The 26,200-nt window shown below is 41.7% G+C and overlaps 1 protein-coding gene across 7 annotated transcripts in view; it reads right to left on the reverse strand.

Annotated features, from left to right (window-relative positions):
- Positions 1-26,200, reverse strand: part of CHD6 (chromodomain helicase DNA binding protein 6) — a 178,905-nt gene that overhangs the window by 27,288 nt on the left and 125,417 nt on the right. For 5 of the 7 annotated variants that reach the window (XM_070744910.1, XM_070744909.1, XM_070744906.1 and 2 more), the window contains 9 exons: positions 23,788-23,952; positions 23,455-23,634; positions 22,094-22,204; positions 15,944-16,146; positions 15,382-15,581; positions 10,713-10,872; positions 8,264-8,353; positions 6,380-6,483; positions 4,198-4,327 (listed from right to left, as the gene is read on the reverse strand). In XM_070744910.1, the coding sequence (XP_070601011.1) occupies positions 4,198-4,327; positions 6,380-6,483; positions 8,264-8,353; positions 10,713-10,872; positions 15,382-15,581; positions 15,944-16,146; positions 22,094-22,204; positions 23,455-23,634; positions 23,788-23,952 (1,343 nt within the window). The remainder of the gene's footprint in view (positions 1-4,197; positions 4,328-6,379; positions 6,484-8,263; positions 8,354-10,712; positions 10,873-15,381; positions 15,582-15,943; positions 16,147-22,093; positions 22,205-23,454; positions 23,635-23,787; positions 23,953-26,200) is intronic. The other 2 variants (XM_070744907.1, XM_070744908.1) reach the window with 2 other exon arrangements.

Genomic DNA, 26,200 nt, shown 5'->3' on the forward strand with positions numbered 1-26,200 from the left:
AGACCAGGGTTCCCAACACCTTTGACAACAGTGACATGGGGACCTGTCTGTGTTGGTTGACTTCGGCTATCAAACGCTGTATATTCGCTATCCTCTCTGGGGAGAGTGAGACTGAGCCCGACAAGGTGTCTATGATTGCTCCCAGGTGCAAAAGTCTGGTTCGAGGAATCAATTGGCTCTTTTCCAGATTGACGGTGAAGCCATGAGTTTCCAATGTCCGCATAGTTTGGTTTAAGTCCTGTCTCGCCTGCGCTGGCGACCTGGACAGTATGATGATGTCGTCCAGATACGCCATCAGTCTGATGGATTGCGAGCGCAGGTGTGCCGTCAGGGCATCCAGGAGCTTGGTAAAAGTCCGGGGAGCTGACAAAAGGCCGAATGGCATGGCCTTGTATTGGTAGTGTGTTCCCTCTGAACAGAAGCGGAGCTATCTCCGGTGTGATGGATGTATGGGAACGTGTAGGTACGCCTCTTTCAGATCGATGGACGTTAACAGATCCTGTGATCTGATTGAGGTTAAGATAGTTTGAAGCGAGTGCATGTGGAATCGCCTGTATTTTATGAATATGTTGAGTTGTTTTAGGTTGAGTATCAACCTGCAGCCTCCTGACGACTTGGGGACAATGAAAATCCTTGAGTAAAATCCTTTCCCCTTCTCCTGTGGCGGTACCGGTTCTATGGCTTGGATTTCCAGCAAATGAGCAATTTCGTTCTGTAATTGCAGCTTGTTCTCTGGTGTTCGAACTTTTGGGCAGTGTATAAACCGGTTGGGGGGTTGACCTACGAACTCCAGACGTAGACCTCCCGACACTGTAGCTTGGACCCAACGGTCTGAGGGGATGGTGTGCCAAGAGGCGCTGAAGTGCTGGAGCTTCCCGCCGATTGGCAAATGGCTGGCAGAGTCACTTAGAGCGGCGGAAGCCTCTCTGGGTGTTACCCCGAAAGGGCCGCCTCGAGCCCTGGTAGCCCCTGGGTCGGTCTTGGAAGGATCCCCGGTCGCTTCTGAAGGTTTGGTTTGAAAACTGACCTTGCGCGTACGACCTTTGGCCCTGACCCACCCCTGTGGAGCTGTCCCAGCGGGGCGTTTGGCGCCTCGTATATGGCGCTGACCGCCGGTCCTGCCGTCTGCCCGTTCTGGGGAGGACCTTTCTCTTGTCCTTGTCCTCAATGAGGACTTTGTCCAATATATCCCCAAAGAGCATAGAGCCTTGAAAAGGAGCTGATGCCAGTCTCCACTTGGACTTCAGATCAGCTGGCCAGTGTCGAAGCCACAGGAGTCGGCGTGCTGCAAGCATGGTAGCCATGCCTCTGCTGGAAAACTTAGCCGCATGCAATGTGGCATCCACGGAAAATTCCGCTGCAGCTCGTAGTTTAGCCAGATCCTGATGTAGTCTCCCATCCTCCGGTCCCAGGCGAGATTGCATCTCCTGTATCCACCGGAGAGAAGCTCTATTGATGAAGGATGCAGCCGCCGCTGCCCTAAATCCCCAGCTCGCCATCTGGTGTGCCTTCTTTAGAAGGATCTCCGCCTTCCGGTCCTCTGGCTTCAGGCTCTCTCCTGTTTCGGAGGGCACCAGGGCGCTGGAGACCAGGGTCACGACCGGATGGTCTATGGGTGGAAACTCGAGAAGTTTCTCCACCTCCTCGTCGAACGTGTAGAAACGACGTTCTAGGTTGGATGGACCTTGAGCCGCAGCCGGGTATTGCCAAGGACGCTTGGCTCCCTGTAGGAAAATATTTGATGCTGGAAAATGTTCTGATTCGGGCTGAGGTTCCTGGAGCAAGGCATCTAGGGTCTTGTCTGCCTCTTCTGCAGTCTTAGTTGTACCTGGTAGGTTCATCACCTGTTTAGCCTTAAATAACAGAGTCCTGAACAGTGAAGGCTTAAACAGGCCTACCGGTTGCGGTTGTTCGGGAGTTGTTTCATCCTCAGAGAGGTCATACTCCCTATCGCTGTCTTCTCCCATGAGTGGCTCCTCTGATAAGGACCCCAAGCCCAATGGGGGCGGTGCTGACCAGATCTGCCCTGTTGTTGCTTGCGAAGATTGCTGGCCATATTTATTGGCCCCAGCCGCCATGCCTTGAGAATAAACATTCGCAATAAGATCCTGCAAGTCGGATAGCATATCCTGCCAAGTGCTTGCCTGTGCCCTTAATCCCGCCGCTGTGGGGGTGAACGTGGCAGCTGGCCCCATGGAGCTTCTTCTAGCATAGCTAGCTGACTCAGGTCTGTTCCATGTAGGGCCTGGAGAGGACATGATGTGTGGCAGCGCAGGTGATTGCCTGTCAGGTGACCATTCCTCCTCAGGAAAACTAAAAGCCGGCAGAGAGGTGGCTGGGTCAGGTGTTGTTTGCCTCTGGCCCAGTGGCACTGTGGAGGGGGAGGCCTGTAGAGCCGCCTCCAGTCTTTTTTCCAAGGCCTTAATATGTTTTTCGGCCTCTTTCATAGATGAGGCTGAGGCTGGGGACTGTGAAGTCTTAGACTTCTCCTTGGCCTTCCCTTTAGGCTTTTCCTTGGCCACATTGGGGGAGGCAGCCCCCTCAAGTCCCGCTTGTTCCTCCATAGTACTCACAATTTGTGTAACTGAGGAATCGTTGGCGTTTTGGCCTTGTATGCCTCGTTGCTCAGCAAATTTTTGGCTCCGGGACAGAAAAAGATGGCCACCGTCCTCTATTGGCCGATTGCACATGCGCACTGAGGCTACAGCCTCTTCGCGCCTATCAGCTGCAGGAAGGGCTTCCTGTTGGCGCCTTCGGGTTGCACAAGTAGCAACCAACATGGCGGCCCCCATGCCGTTCGCGGCTTTTTTCCCTTTTGGGTGGTGAGGGGGGGAGCGCTGCGGCTTCCAGCCCCCCATCGGGGCTTGTGCCGGCTCCCGCTGCGTCTCCGGCGGCACGACCGCGGCTCCGCTGGCCTCGCCGGGATGTCCGGCAGTCCCAGCGTCTTCTCTCTCGCCCAGTGGCTTCCCAGCCGGCGGCGGCGGCGGCTTGTTCACCGGCTGCCGAACAGCTGAGAGGCGCGGCTCCGTTCCTTGCCTGGAGCCCAGCGATCGCGCCCTCAAGCTTCCCAGTGGAGGGGGCGGACCCCTCCACCTTCAGCTCACAGCCCTGGTCTGGCCACGGAGGTCAGGGACCCCAGGCTGGGTGCTCCTCTGCGGGGTGTTCCCACGGAGGGAATACAAAACCCCTGAGGAGGATCGTTGGGGGTGCTGCCCGCGGAGGGCAGAGACCCCTTTCCTCTGTTCATCCTTTTTCTGTGAGCCTTCAATCTGCAAGACAAAGAACAGGATTAAACAGGTCAAAAAACAACAATTCATTTATATTTACATTTATTTACAACTTATTTATATATATATATATATAACTCCTAAGAGCCAAACTCAGTATGTCTCTACTCTTGGACTGAGTTTTTAAAACTGGGGCTCATGGGAGCAGTAAGGGGGCGGTAGCTATTATTATGCTAATTATAACTCAGTCTCTACCAATAGGATTGGTACATTACCCATGTTGGACTCTCCTTCCAGATGCAGTGGAGAACACTAACAATTGTTCATGTTTAATTTTCAAAGATTACAGCTCTATTTGGGTATGCAAACTCTAAATAAATAGACTGAAAAGAGGAGAAATTGTGTAACGAAGATATTACTATGAGTCCTGACAGTATTTTAAGGGATGCTTGTTTGTCAGAAGAGTGAAAAAATGAAATGTTATACTTGCAACATTTAAAACATATTACAAGTGTAACTAGAACACAGATGCAATAAAATTTCAATCAGTGATAATTATGAAAAGATTATTGGTGATGGTGGAAACTACAGGAAGATGGGAAAGTAAAGCACTGGGAAAATTGATAGGTAAGCACTCAGGGCACAAACCAAGGGGGTGGGGTGGTTACAGGGGACAGGGGCGGAGCGGGTGGGGCGGGGAGAAGCACACTAATATGCCATAAGATTCCTCTAGATTTAGTTTCAACTCAAATGGAACAACTAACATGTTCCAGGGTCTTGTGCTGTTGAACTACAGACCACCCAAGGAAGTTTGGCAGAACTTTTAAAACACAATGCATGGTAATTTTTTTGCATTTGACTGAAAACGTTTTCTGTTTTGTACATATCCTTATGCGCTAACTATTTTAGAAGTACAAACTCTCAGGCAACTCTATTCCTGTGACAGTTTTCCCTGCCTAGTCTGACTTACCGTTCTGGAGCATCCTGTACTCCATCAGTGACATTCTGCTCTGCACACAGTAGTTTCTCATCTGGCATGCCCACTTTCTCAAGAAAGCACAGAGCTGGGTCAGCTCGCATTGCGTTGTACCGTTCGTAACCTAATAAAATAATTAAACAGTTCAATATTATCCAAAGAACAACTTAAATCCCTGCCACTATTCCCTTAGCAACCACATAAACAAGCAAGTAAGAGCAGAATGACTAGATTCTTTATGTCAATCTCCACAATCTAAAGAAACCAAACAGGATTTCAAGTATGTAGTTTTCAGCAGACGTCAATCATGTAAGCCAAATGTATGAAATTTTGTATTTAAAAATATTGTTGAGATGCAGAGATATGTAGGGCTAGTTCTTGGTTAATGACAGTAATTGGGACTGGAATTTCCATCCCTTAAACCAGTGTTTTTCAACCAGTGTGCCGCGGCACACTAGTGTGCCGCGAGACATGGTCAGGTGTGCCGCGAAGCTCAGAGAGAGAAAGGAAACAAGACAGAGAAAGAAAGAAAGAAAGAGAGAGAGAGAACAAAGCAAGAGAAAGAGAAAGAAAGAGGGAGAGAGAGAGAAAGAAAGCAAGAGAGAGAAAGAGAAAAAGGAAGAGAGAGAAAGAAAGAAAGAGAGAGAAAAAGAAAACGAGAGAAAGAGAGAGAGAGAAAGAAAGAGAAAGAGAGGGAGGGAGGGAGGGAAGGTGGGAGAAAGACATAGAGGGAGGGAGGGAGAAAGAAAGCAAAAAAGAGAGGAAGGAAGGGAGAGAAAGGAAGAGGGATCGAGAGAGAGAAAAAAGGGAGAGAAAGAGGGAGGGAGAGAAATAGAGCGAAAGGGAGGAAGAGAGAGAAAAAAAATTGTCCAAACTTTTTTTAGCCCCCCCACCCCACTCAATGTGCCCCAGGGTTTTGTAAATGTAAAAAATGTGCCGTGACTCAAAAAAGGTTGAAAATCACTGCCTTAAACGATATGGTCGTAAAAGACAAATTCAAGTGAATGTCAAGTGACTACATCACTTAGCAATGGCTATCCCAATCGTTTTGGTTGTCATTATACACTGAGTTTCACTGTTCATTAGAAAAGGATCCATCCCAATCCAATCCATTCCAGAGTTTCTCCCAGTCCCGAGACTCAGTGAGATAGCAGACTGCTTCCTCTTGAATTTTCCCCTCCATCTATGCACTTTTTCATAACCACATCTATTTCCAATACCCAGACCTGCCTGCCACCATACCTGCTACATCACACATCACTGTTGCACTAGCTGGGACCTTCCGTCACCCTGGTGCAGCCGGGGCACCCCATCCAGGATCTCCATTCATGCCATACCAGGAAATCCATTTGCACACCAGCCAGGGCTTACATTCATACCCCACCTGAAGCATTCATTAACAAAAGTCTGGTATATGAAAGAAGGCCCCAGCCCCAAGATTCCTTGTTTTGCACCAGCACTGAATGAAGACCCTGACTGCACAGCATAAAAAAAAGACCCAAGTAGTAGGGAAAAGGTAGCATGAAAGAAGGCCCTGGCCAGTATAGTACTGCTTTGCCAGTGGGCATAAAGGCAGTAGGCAGAGCCAGGTGGAAAGACAACTGACAGCAGTGGGTAGGTAAGGAGGCGGAGAAGGCACCCATAAATGGGAGGGAGAATTTGGCCAAATTTTGTTCACGTGGCCACAAAGAAGCTTCAGAGCCAGAACAGCCAATCCTAAATCCTTTAGTTCAGCAACATCATAAATTCTGGTTGCTGAACAAATGGACATTAAGGACTATCTGTATTTAAATTAAATCACAATTCGTGTAATGCATCACTCACACATTCTTTTTCACAATCTGTATATATAATACATATAATCACATATTACTTTACTTTACTTTGGTCAAATTGTACAGGAGCTGCAGCAGCCCACTGTTCATGTTTAAGAAGTTCAACAAATTTAATGAAGCCAATTCACTGTTAGGTGTTCATAAGATTGGAGTTCCCGCGGAAAAGAATTTGATCCTTATATAGGCATCTAATATATACTAATGTTAAAACTGGTGGATATTTTTTTAGGCTTTCATGGAAGCCTGAAAAGAGAGGCGGCACTTGCATCAGTAATGAAATATTTCCTCCAAAGCATTTTATACAAGTCTATGAAAGCTCCATCCCACATAAAAGGAAATACCGTGTTTAAAAACTCCAATGAGGAGGGATTTATCTGCATCAGCATTCCACCAGTCCACAGGAATCTCCACATAGTCAATGTCTGGCAGCAAGACATCTAAATCTCTGCAAAGGACAAAGTATATTCAACAGTCATATACAGGTCTGGGTACATGTTTAAATTATTTTTGTAAAAGGTTTACCTTAAAGAAATGTTAAGAAAAAGGACTTGATCAAACTCCGTGTGAAAGAATGATATGAAACCACTATAAAAATTGCTGTATTATCAGTTCTGATAATTATTCATTAATCTAGCACTTGGCTTCTAAAGTCTATTTTAAAGTCTGGGTATTTTTATAAACACATTCAAACTGAACTATATGGCATCATTTCAAATTAGATTCTAAAAGGTGCTTCATAGCACTTCTACCTACAACTCTTTAACTCAACTGCAAAATTTGGGGGAAAGTCACAGAACCGCACAGATCATAACTGAGGAACCATCTCACCCCTATGTGACAGGATGCCTCACTCATGCCGGTAGAGAAGGCATGCTGCAGATCCCATCAGTCAAGGAATTCAGTCTGACAGCGGTCAGGAAAAGAACCTTCTCTGCTGCGCCCCCAGCCCTTGGGAACACCTTGCCCCCAAAGTGAGTTTGACTCACAGTCTCTTCTTGACCCTTTGAAAAAACGCGAAGACCTGGCTCTGCCAGTTGGCTTGAAGCCCCAATGGGGAAGTATCACATTGGAGGTGACTGATCAATTAATAGCCATTCCCCCAGTGCGCCCCCATACATTCCACTCTTTTCTTCCCCATCTTTTAGTTTTAGTTATAATTTCTATTTTATTGTAATTTTATTGTGATTTTACACATTTGTAGACCTATATTTATGGCTTTATTTTAATGTGATTAGCCACCCAGAGTTGCTTTGAAACAAAGTGAGAGGCAAATAAATTTAATAAATAAAATAATAAATACGTAAAATAAATATCTGCAAACCCACTTAATTCAAAGAAGTACTTTAGCTGATAGTGGTGTTTTTTTTAAATCAAAACTGATGGGGTTAATAATTAACTAATAAGTATATATTGATGTTTACATTATTTCCCCTAGCAGCATTTTACTAGGGGAATCATTGAATCAATGGAATTTCAGCATTTTTCCATATTCCAATCATATACCCTTAACGCTATACAGTACTATGAAAGGGGCAACACTCACTCAAAAGAAAAACAATTGGTGTAAATCAAATTAATTTATATTTAGTTAACTTTTCTGTTACAATCTCGGAATACTGTGGTAATAGATAAAATTAAATTAATACTTTCCATTACAGTACTATTGTAGTATTTTTGTAAATTTCAGAGCAGTACTATTTTTGTTCAATATTATTTACTCTGCTAAAAAAGACTGGATTCAAATGTCATGATATATTTTAATGTGGTTTGGTTTTGGCTTGTTATCTGAAGCCATCACTGTGGTTGTTAATCATTATTTAACACTTAGCAATGTCTGAATCTAACACATTATAATTAAACAATTACAATTTATACAATATATGAACTCAGACAAACACTACAGACTGCATGCATATAGTTTACTCTTAACTCTATGTGTGTATTCATTCATTCTTTCTTTCATTCATTCTCTTAAGAGGATGTTTACAATATGAATATATATATTCATATATATATATATATATATATATATATATATATATATATATATATATATATATATATATATATATATATGCATTCAAAGTCCTACAGTTCCCTGCTAAGCGTAAAACTTACGCACGTGCAAGAACAGCAACCCAAGCACATGCTGTCTATACTTACAATATTGTGACTATAACACAACAGATTATAAAGCAAAACTCCAGAAGGCTAATGTAACATACTTGGCAGGGGTTCCTTCAAAGGCTTTATCAGCTGCCTCCCCCAGCACTTCAGCTTTCAAGTAATAGAGCATCCGTACTCTCAACAGCACTCTGCCAAAAGGAAAAGCAGAAGGTAACTCAGACAGTAAATCTGAGTTTCAACATGCTTTCCAGACCCACTTTAAGTTTACAGGAGGTGTTGTCTTGTTTGTTGGCAATGGGGACAGCTATTATGCCATTCAAAGTTAGCACCAAAGTTAGAACCAAATGCCATTCTTCTAGAAAAGAAGCTTCAAAAAGCTGATATTGGTGAATTAAGTGGTAAGCGATGGCTCACTTGCAGATAAAATTCATTACCGTAAAAATCCAACTGGCTGTAAGATTACTGGGCAGAGTTAAATAATAACCAAGTGAGTAAATCATTTGATAGCAAATAGATAATCTAAATGAGGCTATTCCACCCAATAAATGTGAATAAAAATATTTTAAAACTACAATGTTCCCTCGAATTTCGCGGGTTCGAACTTCGCGAAAAGTCTATACCATGGTTTTTCAAAAATATTAATTAAAAAATACTTTGGGGTTTTCCCCCCTATACCACTGTTTTTCCTGCCCGATGACATCATATATCATCACCAAACTTTCGTCCACCTTTAATAAATATATTTTTTAATAAACTTTAATAAAGAAACATGTTGAGTAATAATCTAAATGGTTGCTAAGAGAATGGGAAATTGCAATTTAGGGGTTTAAAGTGTTAAGGGAGGGCTTGTGATACTGTTCATAGCCAAAAATAGTGTGTTTACTTCCGCATCTCTACTTCGCGGAAATTCAACTTTCGCGGGTGGTCTCGGAACACATCCCCCGCGAAAATAGAGGGAACACTGTATATATGAGATAAGGAAATGATAAAGAACTAGTTGCTATAAGCAATGAAATTAAGAATAATATGATCCAGAAAGCCTATCAAAAGCATGGTGCTTATTAACATCTCTTAATATCTACTTATTGATACATATCCTCCCCCCACACTTCACCTGCATGCTCCACGAGGAGCAATTTATAGTACTTACATCAGTTGTTGAGATGCAAGTATTTAATGGCAACATTTGTGTGACATCATTGTATCTATGTCATTAATTTGGCATCATTGTGGTTTGCTGCAGATGTCACTGCATCTTAATTATATTTGAGACATAGGAGATTACAGACTCCTATCATGTCTTCTGCACACAAAAGAAGATACTAAATTTTTCAGATTGCAAAATGGCCCACAGAGCATCATAAAAAGCTCAGAAATATCCACAAGGCTTTCACAATATTTGTTCCATATAAACATGCCTTTTAATTTTTAGAGAAACAGAGAAAAGAGTAATTTATAAATTGGAAAGCCCTGCCGCAAGCCTGGGCCAATTTGTTTTGGTTATAAATGCATGGATTGTATTCCTAGTCCCATATGGTCTGTAAAAGAATGTGAATTAGAAAGAAAAACAACCATATCAATTAAATCTTTTGTCATCCACTCTCTTGAGCAGTGATGGTGAACCTTTTAGGCACCAAGTGCCCAAAGTGCACATGCACGCCCAAACTGCATGGCGTGGGCGCATGTATGTGTGCGCTCCAGGAATCAATGTGCACCCCAGGCATGTGCCCCATCCAAATTGCAAAGTTTGGGCATGCACAGCCCTCCACGGCACCGGAGCAGATTATCTCAGGGACCGCCTTCTGCTGCACGAATCCCAGCGACCAGTTAGGTCCCACAGAGTGGGCCTTCTCTGGGTCCCGTCAACTAAACAATGTCGTTTGGTGGGGCCCAGGGGAAGAGCCTTCTCTGTGGCGGCCCCAGCCCTCTGGAACCAACTCCCCCCGGAGATCAGAATTGCCCCCACCCTCCTCACCTTTCGTAAGCTCCTTAAAACCCACCTCGGCCATCAGGCATGGGGGAACTGAGATACTCTTTCCCCCTAGGCCTTTACAATTTATGCATGGTATGTTTGCTTGTAGGTATGATTGGTTTTAAAATAAGGGTTTTTTTTAGTTGTTGTAGTATTGGATTTACATGCTGTTTTTATTATTGTTGTTAGCCGCCCCGAGTCTACGGAGAGGGGCGGCATACAAATCCAATAAATAAATAAATAAAATAAATATGCCCATAAAGCAGCTGGACAGCAGTAGGCACGCACGCATGCATGGCTGACACCCAAAACAGAGCTGGGGCGACGGCATGTGTGCCTACAGAGGGGGCTCTGCATGCCACCTTTGGTGTGCATGCCATAGGTTCGCCACCACTACTCTAGAGCTTGTTGGCCAATTTCCCTGGATCTATGTCATGGAATACATTTTTAAATACAAGCACAAACGCATGAGTCACTTCTAAGTTTCAAGAATGCCTTTGAATTTAGAACAGGAAAAAATCAGATAAGCGGTCCAGAAGTAAGAAATCAGTGCCTTAATGATTTCATTTGCTCACTTGTTGCAATGTTGTTTCAGATGCTTTTTGTAGCTATCATCGTGTAGGACGATTTCAGGGTTGCAAGTACTAAGCCAGTCTGCATTCTTAATCTCGGGCAGCAGCATTTGACTCTTGGTTTTCTTCCCCTTCCTTCCTCTTGGCACTGGAGCTGATAATCCTGCAACAGACAAAAGAAAGCATATGAGCAGCACTGCTGAACCAGGGATGTGTCTATATAATTGCAAATCAAAAGAGAAAAATAGTTCAGATGTAAATGGAACTGGCAGAGCACAAAGAAAACACATTCTTCTCTTTGTAGTCTGTCCCCAGACATCTAGTTATTCAAATAGAACCTGGGATTGGGAAAATGTACAATTCTTGCCCACATCTGGTGGTTGGAGTGGCATATAAGCATAACAAAGCTCTTGGGTTACTTGTAGACCACACACTATGCAGATAGTTTCCAAAAAGTTAATTTAATATTACAAAGATAGGTGCAGAATTCCTCTTTGCTAACTTCAAATTATGAACACCTAGCTCTTCAGAAAGTCAAGGAATATCAAATAAAATAAAATTCATGACTTCAGAAAAAACAGCATTAAACTATAACTGCTTTATTTATCAGTAATTATATATATGTAAACATACACATATCTCCCTGCCCCCCCCCTCCTGAATTCAGATACAGATTCTCCAAGGATTTCATTGACAGAATCCTTTTACTTTAGCAACAATATTTACTTAGGCCTTAATGCTGCTCCAATCAGAAAATTAAAAACAATACAAGGAAAGCCAAAAGTAATCAGAAACAATCATTACCCCACTCTCAAATCAATCAACAGTGCCAATCAAGATCCTCAGAGGCAGAATCATTCTTTCATCCTGCCCCCAAGTGACTTCTTGGAGAGCCAGGTCTTAATTGCTTTATGGAAACTTAAGTGGGAAGGATCTGACCTTATGTTGGGAAAAGGCTGTTTCAGAGGATGGGAAATCTTGACCACAGAGTCCATCATGGCCATATTCCTTCAGAAGCAGGAGCAATTTACTTTTTCTTCCCAATCTCACTGGATGGGCAGATTCCACCTGGAGCAGGCAGTCTCAGAAATACCTAGGCCTCAAGCCATATAGAACATTAAAGGCAACAACTACCAACTTGAATTGTACTGGACACTAAACTAGCAGCCAATGCAACTCCTATAGTAGAGGTGTCACAAAAAGGAAACCTAAGATTCCCCAAACTACACTTTAAGTTTCCATTTCTAATTGGGCAGACTCATAATAGTTAATGCATGAAATGACAAAGGCATGATTGATTATCAACAAAGCCTCCCATTCTAGGGATAGTCAAAATTGGTGCACAAGATATAATTGTTTAAAGGTCCTCCTGGCCAAAGTCTCTACTTGTTATTCTGAGTAGGAGATGTGAGTCAGAGGACCACAGACTGCAAACCAGTTCTGCCAAAGAGAAATGTACCCCTGACCATAGCAAGAGATGAATTTTCTCCAGACTGATGTATGAATTTATACTATAGTCATATTATTGCTCAGTCTAAGCCTGTTTCTCTTTGGCCAAATTGTGACAGCCTTAGCTACTATAATAAAATCTCAATTGCCATCTTCTGCACAGCCAAGGGTGGGGGTGTAGAACAGGATACCATCAGATATCATGTTGACAGATAATTTCCCTCAATGGCTTTATGTGAATGTTAAACATATGGAGGGGTGTGTGTAAACAAGTCTTGTGGTACCCTATAATGTAGCTCCAATGGCTTGATCTCTCCTTCCCAACTAACTGGCACTGATAATTTAAACTGAACAGAACTACTGTAAAAAGTGTCTCCTCTCCTAATTATCACATGTATTCCAGAAAGATACTGTTTCTTTAAATGTTCTTAATCTATACAGTTGCCACCAACTTTGCAGCGCATAAAGAATTTAAAACAACAGTAATAAAAATGACTGTACTATGGAGGAGACTAGAGAAACCATACTATAACTGTATTGTCCAAAGAAGAAGCATGCTAATCCTGCCTAAACATACAGAAAAGGTAAGAACAATTGGAGAAGGCGGTCCCACTGATGCCTAGGCCCTGAATTATGTAAGGCTATACAGATGACCATCAGCAGCTTGAATTAGAATCCAAACCCATTACTAACCAAATCAAACTATAGTGGTACCTCTACTTACAAACTTAATTAGTTGCGTGACCAGGTTCTTAAGAAGAAAAGTTTGTAAGAAGACACATTTTTTCCCATAGGAATCAATGTAAAAGTAAATAATGCATGCGATTGGGGAAACCACAGGGAGGGTGGAGACTCTGACTCCCAGGAGATTCCTAGAGAGGCCCCACAGAGGCTTCTCCCTGCCTTTTCCGGTTATAGTTTCAGAGGCTCGGTTTTGTAAGTGGAAAATCATTCTTGAAAAGAGACAAAAAAATCTTGAACACCCGGTTCTTATCTAGAAAAGTTCTTAAGTAGAGGCGTTTGTAGATAGGTATCACTGTAGTAGTGTTACATGTGTACATTGAGGTGTGCCATAGCTACTCAAATAGCCTTGTTCAGGATCAGCTACTTCTACCAGATGGCCTTCAAGGTCAGATGCATATAGCACAATCAATGATTTTGAAGCAAAGGAATTTCAGGAGCACTTGGAGAGTTGTATTGCCACTATACTGGCCCAAGCACTTTTATCGGCTCCTTTGGATACCCAGAGACAAAATACAGAAGAACAAAAACATATGGATTTTCCTTTCAAACCTTCTAAATCCATAGCAACCTCCCTCTTGAGTCAAGAGATAGTAGCAAAGAGAACCAAAGGGATCTAGAAGGCCCCACCTTATTGTAGTCATTGATAAATGATACCTAAATTATCTACATTCACTTTCTACGATCTGTAATGTTAAGTGCTTTCTTCTTGTCATCAACCTAATTAATTAGATTCTGCGAGAATCAGGTTTTCTTGGCTGAGAGCCACTGATAAGGATTTGAGCACCCAAATTAAAAACTCTCTCTCCCCTCAGTAAGTACCATGCTAAAATACATCAATGCTTTTCAATTGGTTAAATAGTCAACTTTTCATGTCAATGTACAAGGAAAAATATAATTATACAGCCGTATCCTCTCCTGAAACACTCCCCACATTATTCTATATTGCTCCTACTACAAATATATGCACCAAATGCAAATTCCTTGTGTGTCCAATCACACTTGACCACAATAAAGAATTCTATTCTATTCTATTCTATTCACAGTTGTAATTAACACAGGAGGAAATAAACATTGTAAAGAAAACAAAATTAACTATCAACATTTTAAGCCAGAGGGGGGGAAACAAGGAATAATTCTCCAAAAAATATTTAAACCTCCGATTACAGAATATAAAGCCAAATTTCCCAAATTGCCTGAAAATATGAATGTCAGAAGAGAATTATGCATATTTAATGAAGTCACCATCAATCAAAAATGAGATACAAAAATGAGATACAAAAACCAATTGTTAGCCTACATTCAGTTTATCACAGGGTCTGATATTGATTCAATAATTCCATATTCTTCTTGCTATCAGCTGAAGAAAGCAATGCTATTTCCTAAACCACTTCTATTAGTTCAGGAATGTGAAGACACAGCAGTAATCAATAAATCAACAATATTGATTTGGGGATTCTACACTAAAATACACTCTGAATTGTGGTCAAGGTACCATAACAAAAAGTGGAAAGGAATTACAATAACTGATCTAAAAACTCTCTTAAAACTTCATCTGGAATGCACATCTATATGTTACTAATAAAACTATCAACCCACATAAGAGTGTTATATTATTATACTGTATAACAGACAGATTGCTGGAATAGAATTGGGTGACCCAATCTTATTCTCAGGCATGGATACTCCATGTCAGAGAGCATTTCTTACCCCAGCCCACCTAAAAGAACTGTTATGGGAATAAAACATTGGAAAATTATCATGAAAGCAATTTGTTCTCCTAGAGAAAAAAATGATATACTGTACTGTAAATCTAACAAGCTGCAAACAGAATAAAAATTTGAATGCTTCAGCATGACAAGTTTATTGTTTATTCTATTTCACTGTCTGAATTTTATGGGGAGTTCAGATATTATCATCATTAATTTGTATCCTTCCTGCTTTTACCTATTTTAATCTTTCTTTCATTTCTTACCTTATTACAGAAAATTATTTAATAATAATTAATAATAATGTATTAGATTGGTATGCCACCCCTCTCCGAAGACTCGGGGCTGCTCACAACAATAATGAACAGTCTACAAATCCAATATTTTTTTAAAAAAAATTGAAAGTGTTATTTCAAGTGTTTAGTACAGAAAGGGCAGCAAATTCACTTTGATGGTATAAGAAGCCATTTTATCTGGACATATCTGCTGTTGCAGATAAATGTCCAACAAGTGATAATAAATGTTAAAGAAGTAAATGCAGAATGTAACTTTTGACTTTGTTAAGAAGCATTTTAATAGTTTAGGTTAAAAAAAATTAGATGGACATCTTCAGGATTAACAAAATCTGGAATTCTAATTAAAAACATTCTCTAACTGAAGAAGTCTCATCTTTCAGAAGAGTATGATTCACTAATCAGATGAATCAATTATTATTATTTCTTAAGTATCTTAAAGAAATAAGCTTAGAACACAACAAGATTCATTTCTGGTACCTGAATGGTTCTGTAGGGCTTGGTTTTGTCCATCCTTTGTTGGAGTGATCAAATCCCAAATAAAACTCTTAATCTTCTCATCTCCCTTATAATGTTTAACACAGTAGACCAGCAGTGCTCGGCAGATCATCTCCATATCCTTTTCATTGAGATGCCATTTAAACCTGCCGTGGGTCAGAATGTCTTTCCAACGTCCCCAGCTTGAGAAAAACAGAAGCACAGCATACAAAGACTATCAGAATTTCTGTAAAATGTTCATACAATTACTTTCTCGTTGGAAAAAAATAGAAGAGATGTATAGACATAAATTAGCAAAGAAAGTGGTGAAAAAGGCAGCAATGGAGCTAAAGGAACTCTGTTTACCATTTTAAAAAAATACTATTTCTCCATGAATTTTAATGTATAGCAATGGGAAAAAATGCCAAAGAATTATAGGAACTGAAATGTTACCCTGATTTCAACAATCCGAATATTACTAAATTTTTAAAAGAAGTGCAATAATCCTTGCATACAATACAGGATTGAACATTCAAGAGAGGTTTAACGAAAAATCACCACACACCCAAATATAAGCAGATTTTTCTCCACACGAAAACATTCTGCCCTTAAGTACCGACGTGTTCTTTCATTGAGACGCCTTGAACGTGTGGGTCGCTCATCAGAGTCACTGTCCAGCTCTGAGAACTCCATCAGCTCATCTTCCTCAAAGGAGTTGTAGTGTTTTGTTTGCTTACGGACACGGGGCCTGTCAATCACTAGGCTCTCCTAAGGAGTGAGGGGGTCAACAAAAAACAAAACAAAACATATAATTCTTGTATCTTACCCCAAACCGCTCAGCATGCTTAGCTACACATTTTGTTTTTTATACTAGTGGTTATTACAAAACATCGATCTAAGGACTGAACATTCAAATTTTACTTAAGATTACTTAAAGATTACTTACAGTACCGCCTTCTGCCACACAAATCCCAGCAGCCAATAGGTCCCACAGAGTTGGCCTTTTCCAGGTCCCATCGACCAGACAATGTCATCTGGCGGGACCTAGGGGAAGAGCCTTCTCTGTGGCGGCCCTGGCCCTCTGGAATCAGCTTCCTCCGGAAATTCACACTGCCCCCACCTTCCTCGCCTTTCGCAAGAGCCTCAAGACCCATCTATGTCACTAGGCATGGGGCAGTTAGATCATGCCCCCCTTTTCTGACCATTAAAAGTTATGTGTGGATGTGATTTGAGTTATTGACTACTTTTTAATGTAATGAAATTTTAGCTTATAGTTTTTAATTATTCGATTTGTACACATATTGTTTTTGTATTGTATTCTGTGAGCCGCCCCGAGTCTTCGGAGAGGGGCGGCATACAAGTCTAATTAATAATAATAATAATAATAATAATAATAATAATAATAATAATAATGTTGTTTGTAAGTTTTCAAAATTCTTGATTTCACATGCTATTTTCTTTCTCTCAAGATATATGTTGATTTAATATGCTTATGTTGTAAAAATAGCTTTAAAATCGTTTGTGATATAAATTAAATAACTTTGCTGAGTTTGAAAAATAAATGATTTGTTTATTGTCATTAAAACCTGAACTGACTTTGAAATGTGTAGTGTATTCTTTTTTTTAAAGCTATTATAAAGAAGCATGATGGCAATCAGTTTAAAATTGCTTATACAGATACTAATCAACCTAAAATTTGCATCTGCACACGGCTCATGAGTATAAAAGGCTGAAAAACAATGCCAACAAGCTGGAGATTAGATTCTGAAGCATCGGTTTGATTACTTTTTTTAAAAAAGAAACAAACAATAACATCTCTTTATTATAAACATTTAAAATTTAACAGCTGGAATGAAAATGAATTGCAAATAGAGTTACCAGTTACAGTTACACTTTGCCAGACATACACACACAAAACAGAGACTATGTTTTCTGACCTCCCTGTTAAGCAATCACACTGATTTTCAATTATTTCTATCTACAGCCATGTGAATCTTAATGTTGTTAACAGCAACATAAGGGGGGAGAAAGCCTTTGTGATCTGTTGCTTAGCAATCATCCTTGTGCTGCTGTCTAAGCTCCCTTTGGCCTTTCCTGCTGCCATTTGCCAAGCTGGAGTTTTACAAGGTAGGACCCCAAGGGTTTATCGACATCGCTTCTGCCAGAGGAAGTTAGCATTGAGAAAACCATCTGTTAAACTGAAGGAGTAAACAAAATGATTGGGCAACCAAGAGAAAGCATTTATAATATTTTACTTTTGTAGGTATATATAAAGAGTTGGTCCTCTCCACAAAATACCCTGAGTCCATATTTTGTATATTCTATGCTTCCACTTTTTAAAAAAAGGTTGGTTCTGATGATTGGAATAGTCTGATATAACCAGACGTCCACTTCCATTCAAAGGGACTCTCATATTTTAACTCTGGAAAGAAGGTAGATGGTAGATTTCCCCTTTAATACAATAGCTTTCTGTTCCTCAACAAGCTTCAAAAGAAATAAAAGAAAAGTTGATATCTTGGGAATAAATCAGCCCTACTTCTGGCACTGTGGTTCTCAACCTTTCTAATGCCGCGATTCCTTAATACAATTCCTCATGTTGTGGTGACCCCCAATCATAAGCAGTGTTCCCTCTAATTTTTTTTCGGGGTGAGCAGAAAAGTATAGTGTCTGAGCGGGGACACGCCCAGGACTGTGTGGCTTTGCACCATGAAGAAAAAACGGCTCCGGCAACAGGGAAAAGTCGGCCGGACTTCGGGAACGCCTGCCCTGCCTCTACTGCAGCCCCCTTGCTAGAAGTCTGGGGCGAAAGCGCTCCCAGCGAAGGGGCTGTGAGAGGGGCGGGGCGGGCATTCCCGAAACGGACGGAGAAAGCCCTCTCTCGCAGCGAAAGCGTTCCCAGCCAGGGGGCTGCGAGAGAGGGCTTTCTCCGTCCATTTCGGGAAAGCCCGCCCCGCCCCTCTCGCAGCCCCCTGGCTGAGAGCGCTTTCGTCCCGAGGAGCTGAAGCCGCCGCCGCAGCTGCCGCAAGAGAAGTCGCGCCCCAAGGCAGGGGGCGGCAGAGGAGAGGGGGTGGATCGGGGGGCAGGGCCAAGAGGCCAGGAACGCGAGGGGGCTGGAGGCACCATGGAGAGGCAGGGGCGGCCGCGGCTCCCTTCTACTGCTCGCGCCTCCCCGCCCCGCCCCCGCAGGCTGACAGGGGGATGGGGAGCGCGCGACCGAGGAAAAGGGTGCGCGGGGGGATATTTTGGAGCGCGTGCACGCTCATGTGCGCAGCTTACAGGAAACAGTGATCATAAGTCCAGCACCAATCTTCCCAACAGAGCTTTGAGCTGATTGGCAGGAAGGTTAGAGGGACACGCCCACTGTAAACGTCTGATTGGTCAGATTGTAAAAATATGTTCCAAGGCACCAGAATAAAAGCTTTGATTCCTAACGCCAGGTTGAGAAACACTAGTGTAGGGAGTAAAAGAGAGATGCTGATGCAACTTGATGAGCCAGTGAGGAAGAGCATTCTCTGTGGCTGCCCCGACGTTATGGAACCAACTACCCCCCGATGTCCACACTGCTCCCATCCTACTATCCTTCTGAAAGGCTGTGAAGGTTTGGCTTTGCAGCCAGGCCTGAGGGCCGCAAAGGTAACATCTTATCATGTCCAACTGCAACTGTTCTGTATAATTGTGGATTCGATTGGTTAATTCTTTTTTGGCTTATTATGGTTTTTTAATGTTTTTATTACTAATTATTTGACTTGTTTATTGTATGTACTATTTATCGTTGTAAGTTGCCCTGAGTCCCACAGGGATTGGGCGGCATAGAACTCAATAAATTATTAAATTAAATTAAACAAATTACAGATAGCCCTTGATTTACAAGCATTTGTTTAGTGACCATTCAAAGTGACTTACGACCCTTTTCACATATACAATCACTGTAGCATTCCCATGATAACACAATCAAAATTCAGACACTTGGCAGCTGGCTCATATTTATGACGGCTGCAAAGTCCTGGAGTCACCTTTTCCGACCCTCTTACAAGCAGTCAATGAGAAAACCACATTTACTTCACCGTGATATTAACAACCACAGTTATTAACTTAGCAAGTGTGTTAAGAATGATTGCAAAATGGGACAAAATTCACTTAACACTGTCCTGCTTTGCAACATACATTTTGTGCTCAGTTGTAGTCATAACTTATGGTTTATCTATATACTGCTGTCAGAGAAAGATAATGAAAAGCTACTGGAGCACTGTGATCCAAAGATGAAAATACTAATTTTTTTCCAAGCTGATTGCAAATAGAGAAACCAATCGTGATCCATTCATTCGCTGCCTATCACACGTGAATGAGATCCAGAGTTCAATTAGCTATTTTATTGCTCAAGCCTACAAACAGATATCTTTTCAGATTGATGGTTTACATCTGGATTAGACTAGATGAGGTTCAACAGCATTCAAAGGAGGGTCAGATTTCACCCTCTTCAGCCTCTTCATGTACAGATTCCAGGAGAATACTAGGAGAATTCAAAGAAATAAAAACCGCAGCATTGGAAAGTGCTCAAGCAGTAGTGGTATTGGGTTGGAAAGAGTCTATAAAATAGACATTACAGAATTGGTACTGGTACATGGTGGATCACATACATTTTGAAATTATGGAAATAAGATTAAACAATTTTGATGAAAACAAACTGGAGAAGCTGATGGCTCGATGGAATAAGGTGAAAGGTTATATGTTGAGTAGAATCTGTGATGTAAATTTGAAAAATAAACTGCAATCACTCTTTTAGTAATATCTAATGCAAGGTAGAGCCAAGGAAATATATATAAACAAACTAGTAAATTTTGAACCCCTAGTAATGGGTGGTGGTGGTGATGGAGGGTTTTCTTGTCTGTTAGGTGATGGGCACATGCACTGTGCACTGTTTTATGTTTGTTTTCTATGTAACCATTTTATAAAAATCAATAAAAATATATTTCAAAAAAAAATGTACAGATTCCAGACTAATTCCCTACTTGACTTCTTCCCCCAGCTTGGCCTGTCCCTCTCCAACATTATCAGCATATTTGCTTTAGATATATAAAATCCTAATTCAAAGTGATCTTTCTATTTTCAAATTAAAAATTAAAAAATACAAGATGTTCACTCAACTAAATATGTTTCACAAAATATTAGAAAACCCTAATTTTTTAAATATCAATGAAGTTTCTGTCTGGTCCTTGTCAGCATGGGATTATGGTGGTTTGTTTCTTTAAGTAGATGTTGCAAAAAGTAAAAAAAAAATAACCTTAATTACATATTCCAAAATTTTACATTTTCACAATATCCCTTGATTTGCTGTCATAGCATTGAGTATCTAAATTGCTACATGTAAAGATAAGGATACATTGCTTTTTAGGTTCAATTTAGAAACAGAGTTACATTTTTAAATAGTATTGAATATTTAGCTTTAAAATACCACCCAGCATCATTCAAAATGTTAATACCAAAATCAATCACTGTCTTTTCTTTGACAATCTATCTTGAGGTAGTGACATTTTCGTTCATTAAAAAAAAATTCCAGCTGATTTTAAGTAAAAGCACTTTTAACTTATTCTGAATGATTTTATGCAAGTAGATTAAGGAAGTATAGTATAGTATAGTATAGATAGACATTTTACATTCAATGTGGTAGGTTGTATAGCTATAGTCCTAAACAGAATGGCTTTGACATAGCCTGAATAAGATTTTATAATTCTTATGAAGGAATTTTTAACAAGATTAAAACAATACAGTATTTAGAAATAAATAAAGAAAAATAGTAAATAAATAAGAAAGAAAAATACTAGGAAAAATAAATGATTATAACGATTATAAAGAAGTGGTTTCTGGTTTTCCTAGTTTTGCCCTCTCTCAAAGATTACATCATAATTTTATTATTTTCAAAGTTTACCCTTTCTGATCGTCATCTCCATAAATCAGAAGTTTATTATTTTTCTTTCTCTAGCAAAAAATCCGCAAGGGATTTCTAGCCACTAATAAAAGTAGTCATTGTCATTTTCTTAATCAAACAAGTCAATTTAGCTATATCTACTAATTCCATCATCTTCCCCAACCATTATGGATATTTCAGAATCTTCCCATATTTGTGCCTTGCCTCAGTTGTCTTACAGCAATAGCACTTGGACTTCTACATGGCTTTATAGTGCTTTATAGCTCTCTTTAAATGCTTTACAGAGTCAACATATTTCCCCCCAGAGTCAACATATCTGGATCCTCATTTTACCAACCTTGTAAGAATGGAACACTGAACCGGCCAGGATCAAACTCCTGGCAATGAGCTGAATTATCCTGCAATACTGAATTCTAACTACTGTGCCACCATGCCTCCTCCTAAACACCAAGGCTCCTTATAACAAAAATAATGTTTCATAATGTTTTTCAATTGTTTAGCTATTAATATCCTGTTTTGTGCATCATAACACACTACTCATGTCAACAAAAGCTCAATATCAATATTTACAAAGCAGATTGAGGATAGAGATGGAAAGATCAAGAATTCCTGCAGAAGTTCTCTACATATACTCTGCATTCATCTCATATATTATCAATGTTCCAAAACCTCAGTAAAATCTTTAAACCTAACCAATGTGTAATTAGGGGAACCTTTTGCAATCAGCTCTGACACTAAGTAAAATTGGGAATGCAACTTAAGTTTCCAGAATAAATACATCATAATTACCTTTTCATCCTTTGCCTCAGTATCCAGTTCAGCTATTTTTGCCCATTTTTGCCAGAAGTTGGGATCATCTAATGAAATGTCAGTTCTGTTTCCCGAAGCAACAAAGCTAGCCTGGGAGTTAAACACAAATTAATAGATTGTAACTGACAGAATAATAGAAACTCCCCATAAACCCTATATGCCAAGCCAAGTATCATGTTTAAAAAGACCATCCAAAAGAATTTGTTAGAACCTGTTGCCCTCCAGATATTATTAGAGTGCAATTCCCATTACCTCTGATCATTCCCACAATTGGCTGAGACAAGTAGGAATTGAAATTCAATAAGTGGGTTTATCCTGTAAAAAAAAAAAAAAAGCATTCGACCCTAAGAGAGTATTTTTCAATCTGGATGGGCCCTAGTTGGAAAAAGCTGCCCTGGCATAGATGAGAACAGTTGGTTTGCAATTCATAACATCTCTTTGAAGATTAAGAATTCTTAAATGAATATCTCACCAGATACATCCATAGGGGAGGTGGATCTTTATATCTATTTGTATTGTATTTTTATTATTGTTGTAAGCCACCCTGAGTCCTTCGGGATTAGGCGGCATAGAAGTCAAATAAATAAATAATAATAAATGCTTAAAGCAACTATGTGCCTACACAACTCAAGCGGTGTCTTACAAGCAACCATAAAATGAATTGAAGCCACACTGGAATGGCATGTTGCTTTTGTTATTTTTATGAAAGCCTTGATCCTTTGGATCTTATAAATACGAATATGGGCAAAAGCAGAAGACGATGGCTTGAAACTCTTGTGTTTCATCTCTGTTAAAATATTCTTCTCCATTCTTTGCAACAAGTCAGACTTAGTGATCATGGCAAACTCTAATTTGGTTTGGGTTTCTTGACAACCACATAACGACTCAGCTAAGTCAAGTCTTAATAGAATATGAACCAATCATTCAGTTGATAATTCTAAATAAAATTTGCTTTCTAAATTACTTATTTTCATTGATACATAATACAATCAAGCTAAGAATATAATGCAATATGAAAGCAGGAAAAATTAATCTTTACATAAGGAATGAATCAGATGTAGTCTTCTAGATGTTATAGGACGGTAGCTCTCATCATCCTAGATGTTGTAGGACTGTAACTCACACGATCAATGGGTTCCAAGGTGGAAGGTGGAATTCATGAAGAGAATTATATCTCTGGTTTGGAGGAAAATGGCTATCTAATAACAACAGAACTTATACAAAGCAACAAGAAGCTGTAGACTCCCATCACGCTCTTTTTTGCATATGGCTAATAAAAACAAAAACAATTCCCCACAATAAACTTAGATAATTTTTTTCCACCATGGCACACGACCAACCTTGGAAAATGTGGAGCCTTTCCCTTCAGTCTGAATAGTGATGGTTTGGGTCCTACGTTGCAGGATTTGATCAATGTCTTCTTCACAGAATTTGGATCCTTCATCTTCCTCATCCATTAAAGCCCCATAAGCACCTTTTCGCAACAAGTCTTCCACCTCCATCTTGGAGAGCTGCTGCACCTTCCAGAAACAGACAGACTGATTGATTCCAGAATGGGAAAAAAGACAGGAGCTCATGACAACTTCCAGAGATAAGTTGACATGAAAATCTAAGGAGGAAGGGGAATAAAGATTAGAAGACCTCTCAGTCTTGCCTGTAGAGGATACCCTTACCCCATTGTTGCTTCCCTTGCGGTTGATATCCTGCAACACTGCCTTGTCTAATCCTAGTTTCAAGCTGGCTTTGTCAAACATCTCTCGTTCATAGGAATTTCTGGTGATGAGGCGATAGACTTTAACTGCCTTGCTTTGCCCTATTCGGTGGCAGCGAGCCTGAGCCTACAGGAGGAGAAAGACATCACTCAAAGTAGAATTGGCAACTGGGGTGAGGGGAAGATTAGGTTTCCTCAAGAATAATATATATCCCACTCATGCCATCACCTAAATCATCATATTCCACTCATGCCTTCACCAGCATCATTCCACTTTTCAGCAGTACATTGGGAGCCATGTTCCAAAAATAGGTGGGGTCAGGACAAAACTAAAGATCAATCTAATTAAAATTTAAAATTAATTATGGTAGGGCAATAATTTCCTCATCTGGCGTATTTAAAATTATAACCTGATAACATCTGGAGTCCTTGAAAGAGGCAAAGTCAAGGCTTCTGAAAGGTAAATATGGCTAAAGGTCTGACAATGTTCACTTCTCCCTTAAAATATTTAAACTACAGTGGTACCTCTACTTAAGAACGCCTCTACTTAAGAACTTTCCTAGATAAGAACCGGGTGTTCAAGATCTTTTTGACTCTACTTAAGAACCATTTTCTACTTAAGAACCAGAGCCCAGAAAAATTTCCCAGGAAATTTGTGAGCAGCACGAAGGCTATTCACCCTTTAATCCTGGCCATCTGGGCTGCCAGAGGAGCCTTTTGGTGGCGCTTAAGGAGGCTTTGGCAGTCCAGAACGAACAAAGCATTTTCCTTTATCTGGACACTTGGACAGGGAATAAACCTCTGCCAGCGCCCAGAGAAAAGAAACGCTCCCTTCGCTCTGGGCAGCCGAGGAGTCACCACAGCAAAGGTAAGGTGCCGGCTACAAAGCGAGAGAGAGAGAGGAGAGGGGAGCCCTTCAGCATGGGAAGGAAGAGGCAGCAGGTAGCAGCAGCAGCAGACAGTGTATGGGAGGCAGCCTCACACCGGGTGTATTGGAGGCACATGCTCCTCCCCGCCGCCTCAGAGTCCCTCTTTTTTTTTATTTCTCTCATCTCACCGTCTTCCTTCGGCAGCGACTCTCCTCCTCCTCCTCCTTCACTTCTTCCTCCTCCTCCTCCCACCCAAATTCCAAGCTTTTATTTCTTTCCTAATGGGTTATTTGCTAAAATGCATTACAGTGGTACCTTAAGATACGAACTTAATTGGTGCCGGGGGGAGGTTCGTAAGACGAAAGGTTCGTAAGACGAAACATTGTTTCCCATAGGAAACAATGTAAAGTCAATTAATCCGTGCAACCAAAAACCCCCCGCAAAAAAACGGCTTTCCGCGACTGCTGGGAAGCGGCGCGGCTCTTTTAAAAGGTGACAGCCGGCCTGGGGGGCTTGCCAGCACAGGGTTCGGGGGTGCTGGGAAGCCCCCCAGGCCGGCTGTCATCTTTTAAAAGAGCCGCGCCGCTTCCCAGCTGTCTCCTGAAGGCGGAAGTTCGGCTTTGGTGTTTGGCGTTCGGAGACAGCTGGGAACCCAGCGGTCTCCCGAACGCCGAAACCGGAAGGGGCAAGGTGGGGGGGGGGGAGAACGGGAGGCTCAGCATTCCGTCAGTCGCAGCGCTGGCTGTCAACTTTTCTTTTTAGCAATGGGGAGGCAACTCAGCTCCTGCCCAGTTTTAAAAAGAAAAGTTGACAGCCAGCGCTGCGGCTGACGGAATGCTGAGCTTCCGTTCTCTCTCCGCCCCCTCGCCCCTTCGCCCCCCTGTGTTCCTAGGAGAAGTGCTGGTGAGGAGCAGAAGGTCTGTCTTGCCTCAATCCCCAGCACTTCTCCTAGGAACACAGGGAGGCGAAGGGGCGAGGGGGGGGGAGAGAGAACGGGAGGCTCAGGAAGGGAGCTCGGGAAGGAGCCCACGGTCAGTCGGCTGCGGGCGGGAGGAAGGCGATTGTTCCGCTGCCGCCAGCATGGCCTGGCTGGCAGCGGAAGATGTAACGGAGCCCACGGGGGATTCGCCTTCCTCCCACCCACAGCCGACTGATCGTGGGCTCCTTCGCAACTTCGGAGAGCTTCCAGGGCATGAAAGCTCACGAAAACCAGGAAGCTCTCCGAGGTTGCGAAGGAGCCCACGATCAGTCAACTGCGGGCGGGAGGAAAGCGAATGCCACGGGGCTGGGCTCGGGAAGGGGCAGCGAAGTCGGTGCCGAGGCACCCTAAGCCCACCGGTGACCGCCAAAGGGTTGGCGAAGGGAGGGTGCTGCGGCGACCCGACCAAGCCTATGGACGCGCCTCCCGCCGCTCTGCCCAATCGCAAAGCCAAAGGAGGCACGGGAGGCGGTGAATGTCATGTCCTCTGGCCAGTCACGGGAGGCAAGGCGGGGAATGTTGGGGGA

The sequence above is a fragment of the Erythrolamprus reginae genome, chromosome 3 (genome assembly GCF_031021105.1).
Source record: "Erythrolamprus reginae isolate rEryReg1 chromosome 3, rEryReg1.hap1, whole genome shotgun sequence".
Classification (NCBI taxonomy): domain Eukaryota; kingdom Metazoa; phylum Chordata; class Lepidosauria; order Squamata; family Dipsadidae; genus Erythrolamprus; species Erythrolamprus reginae.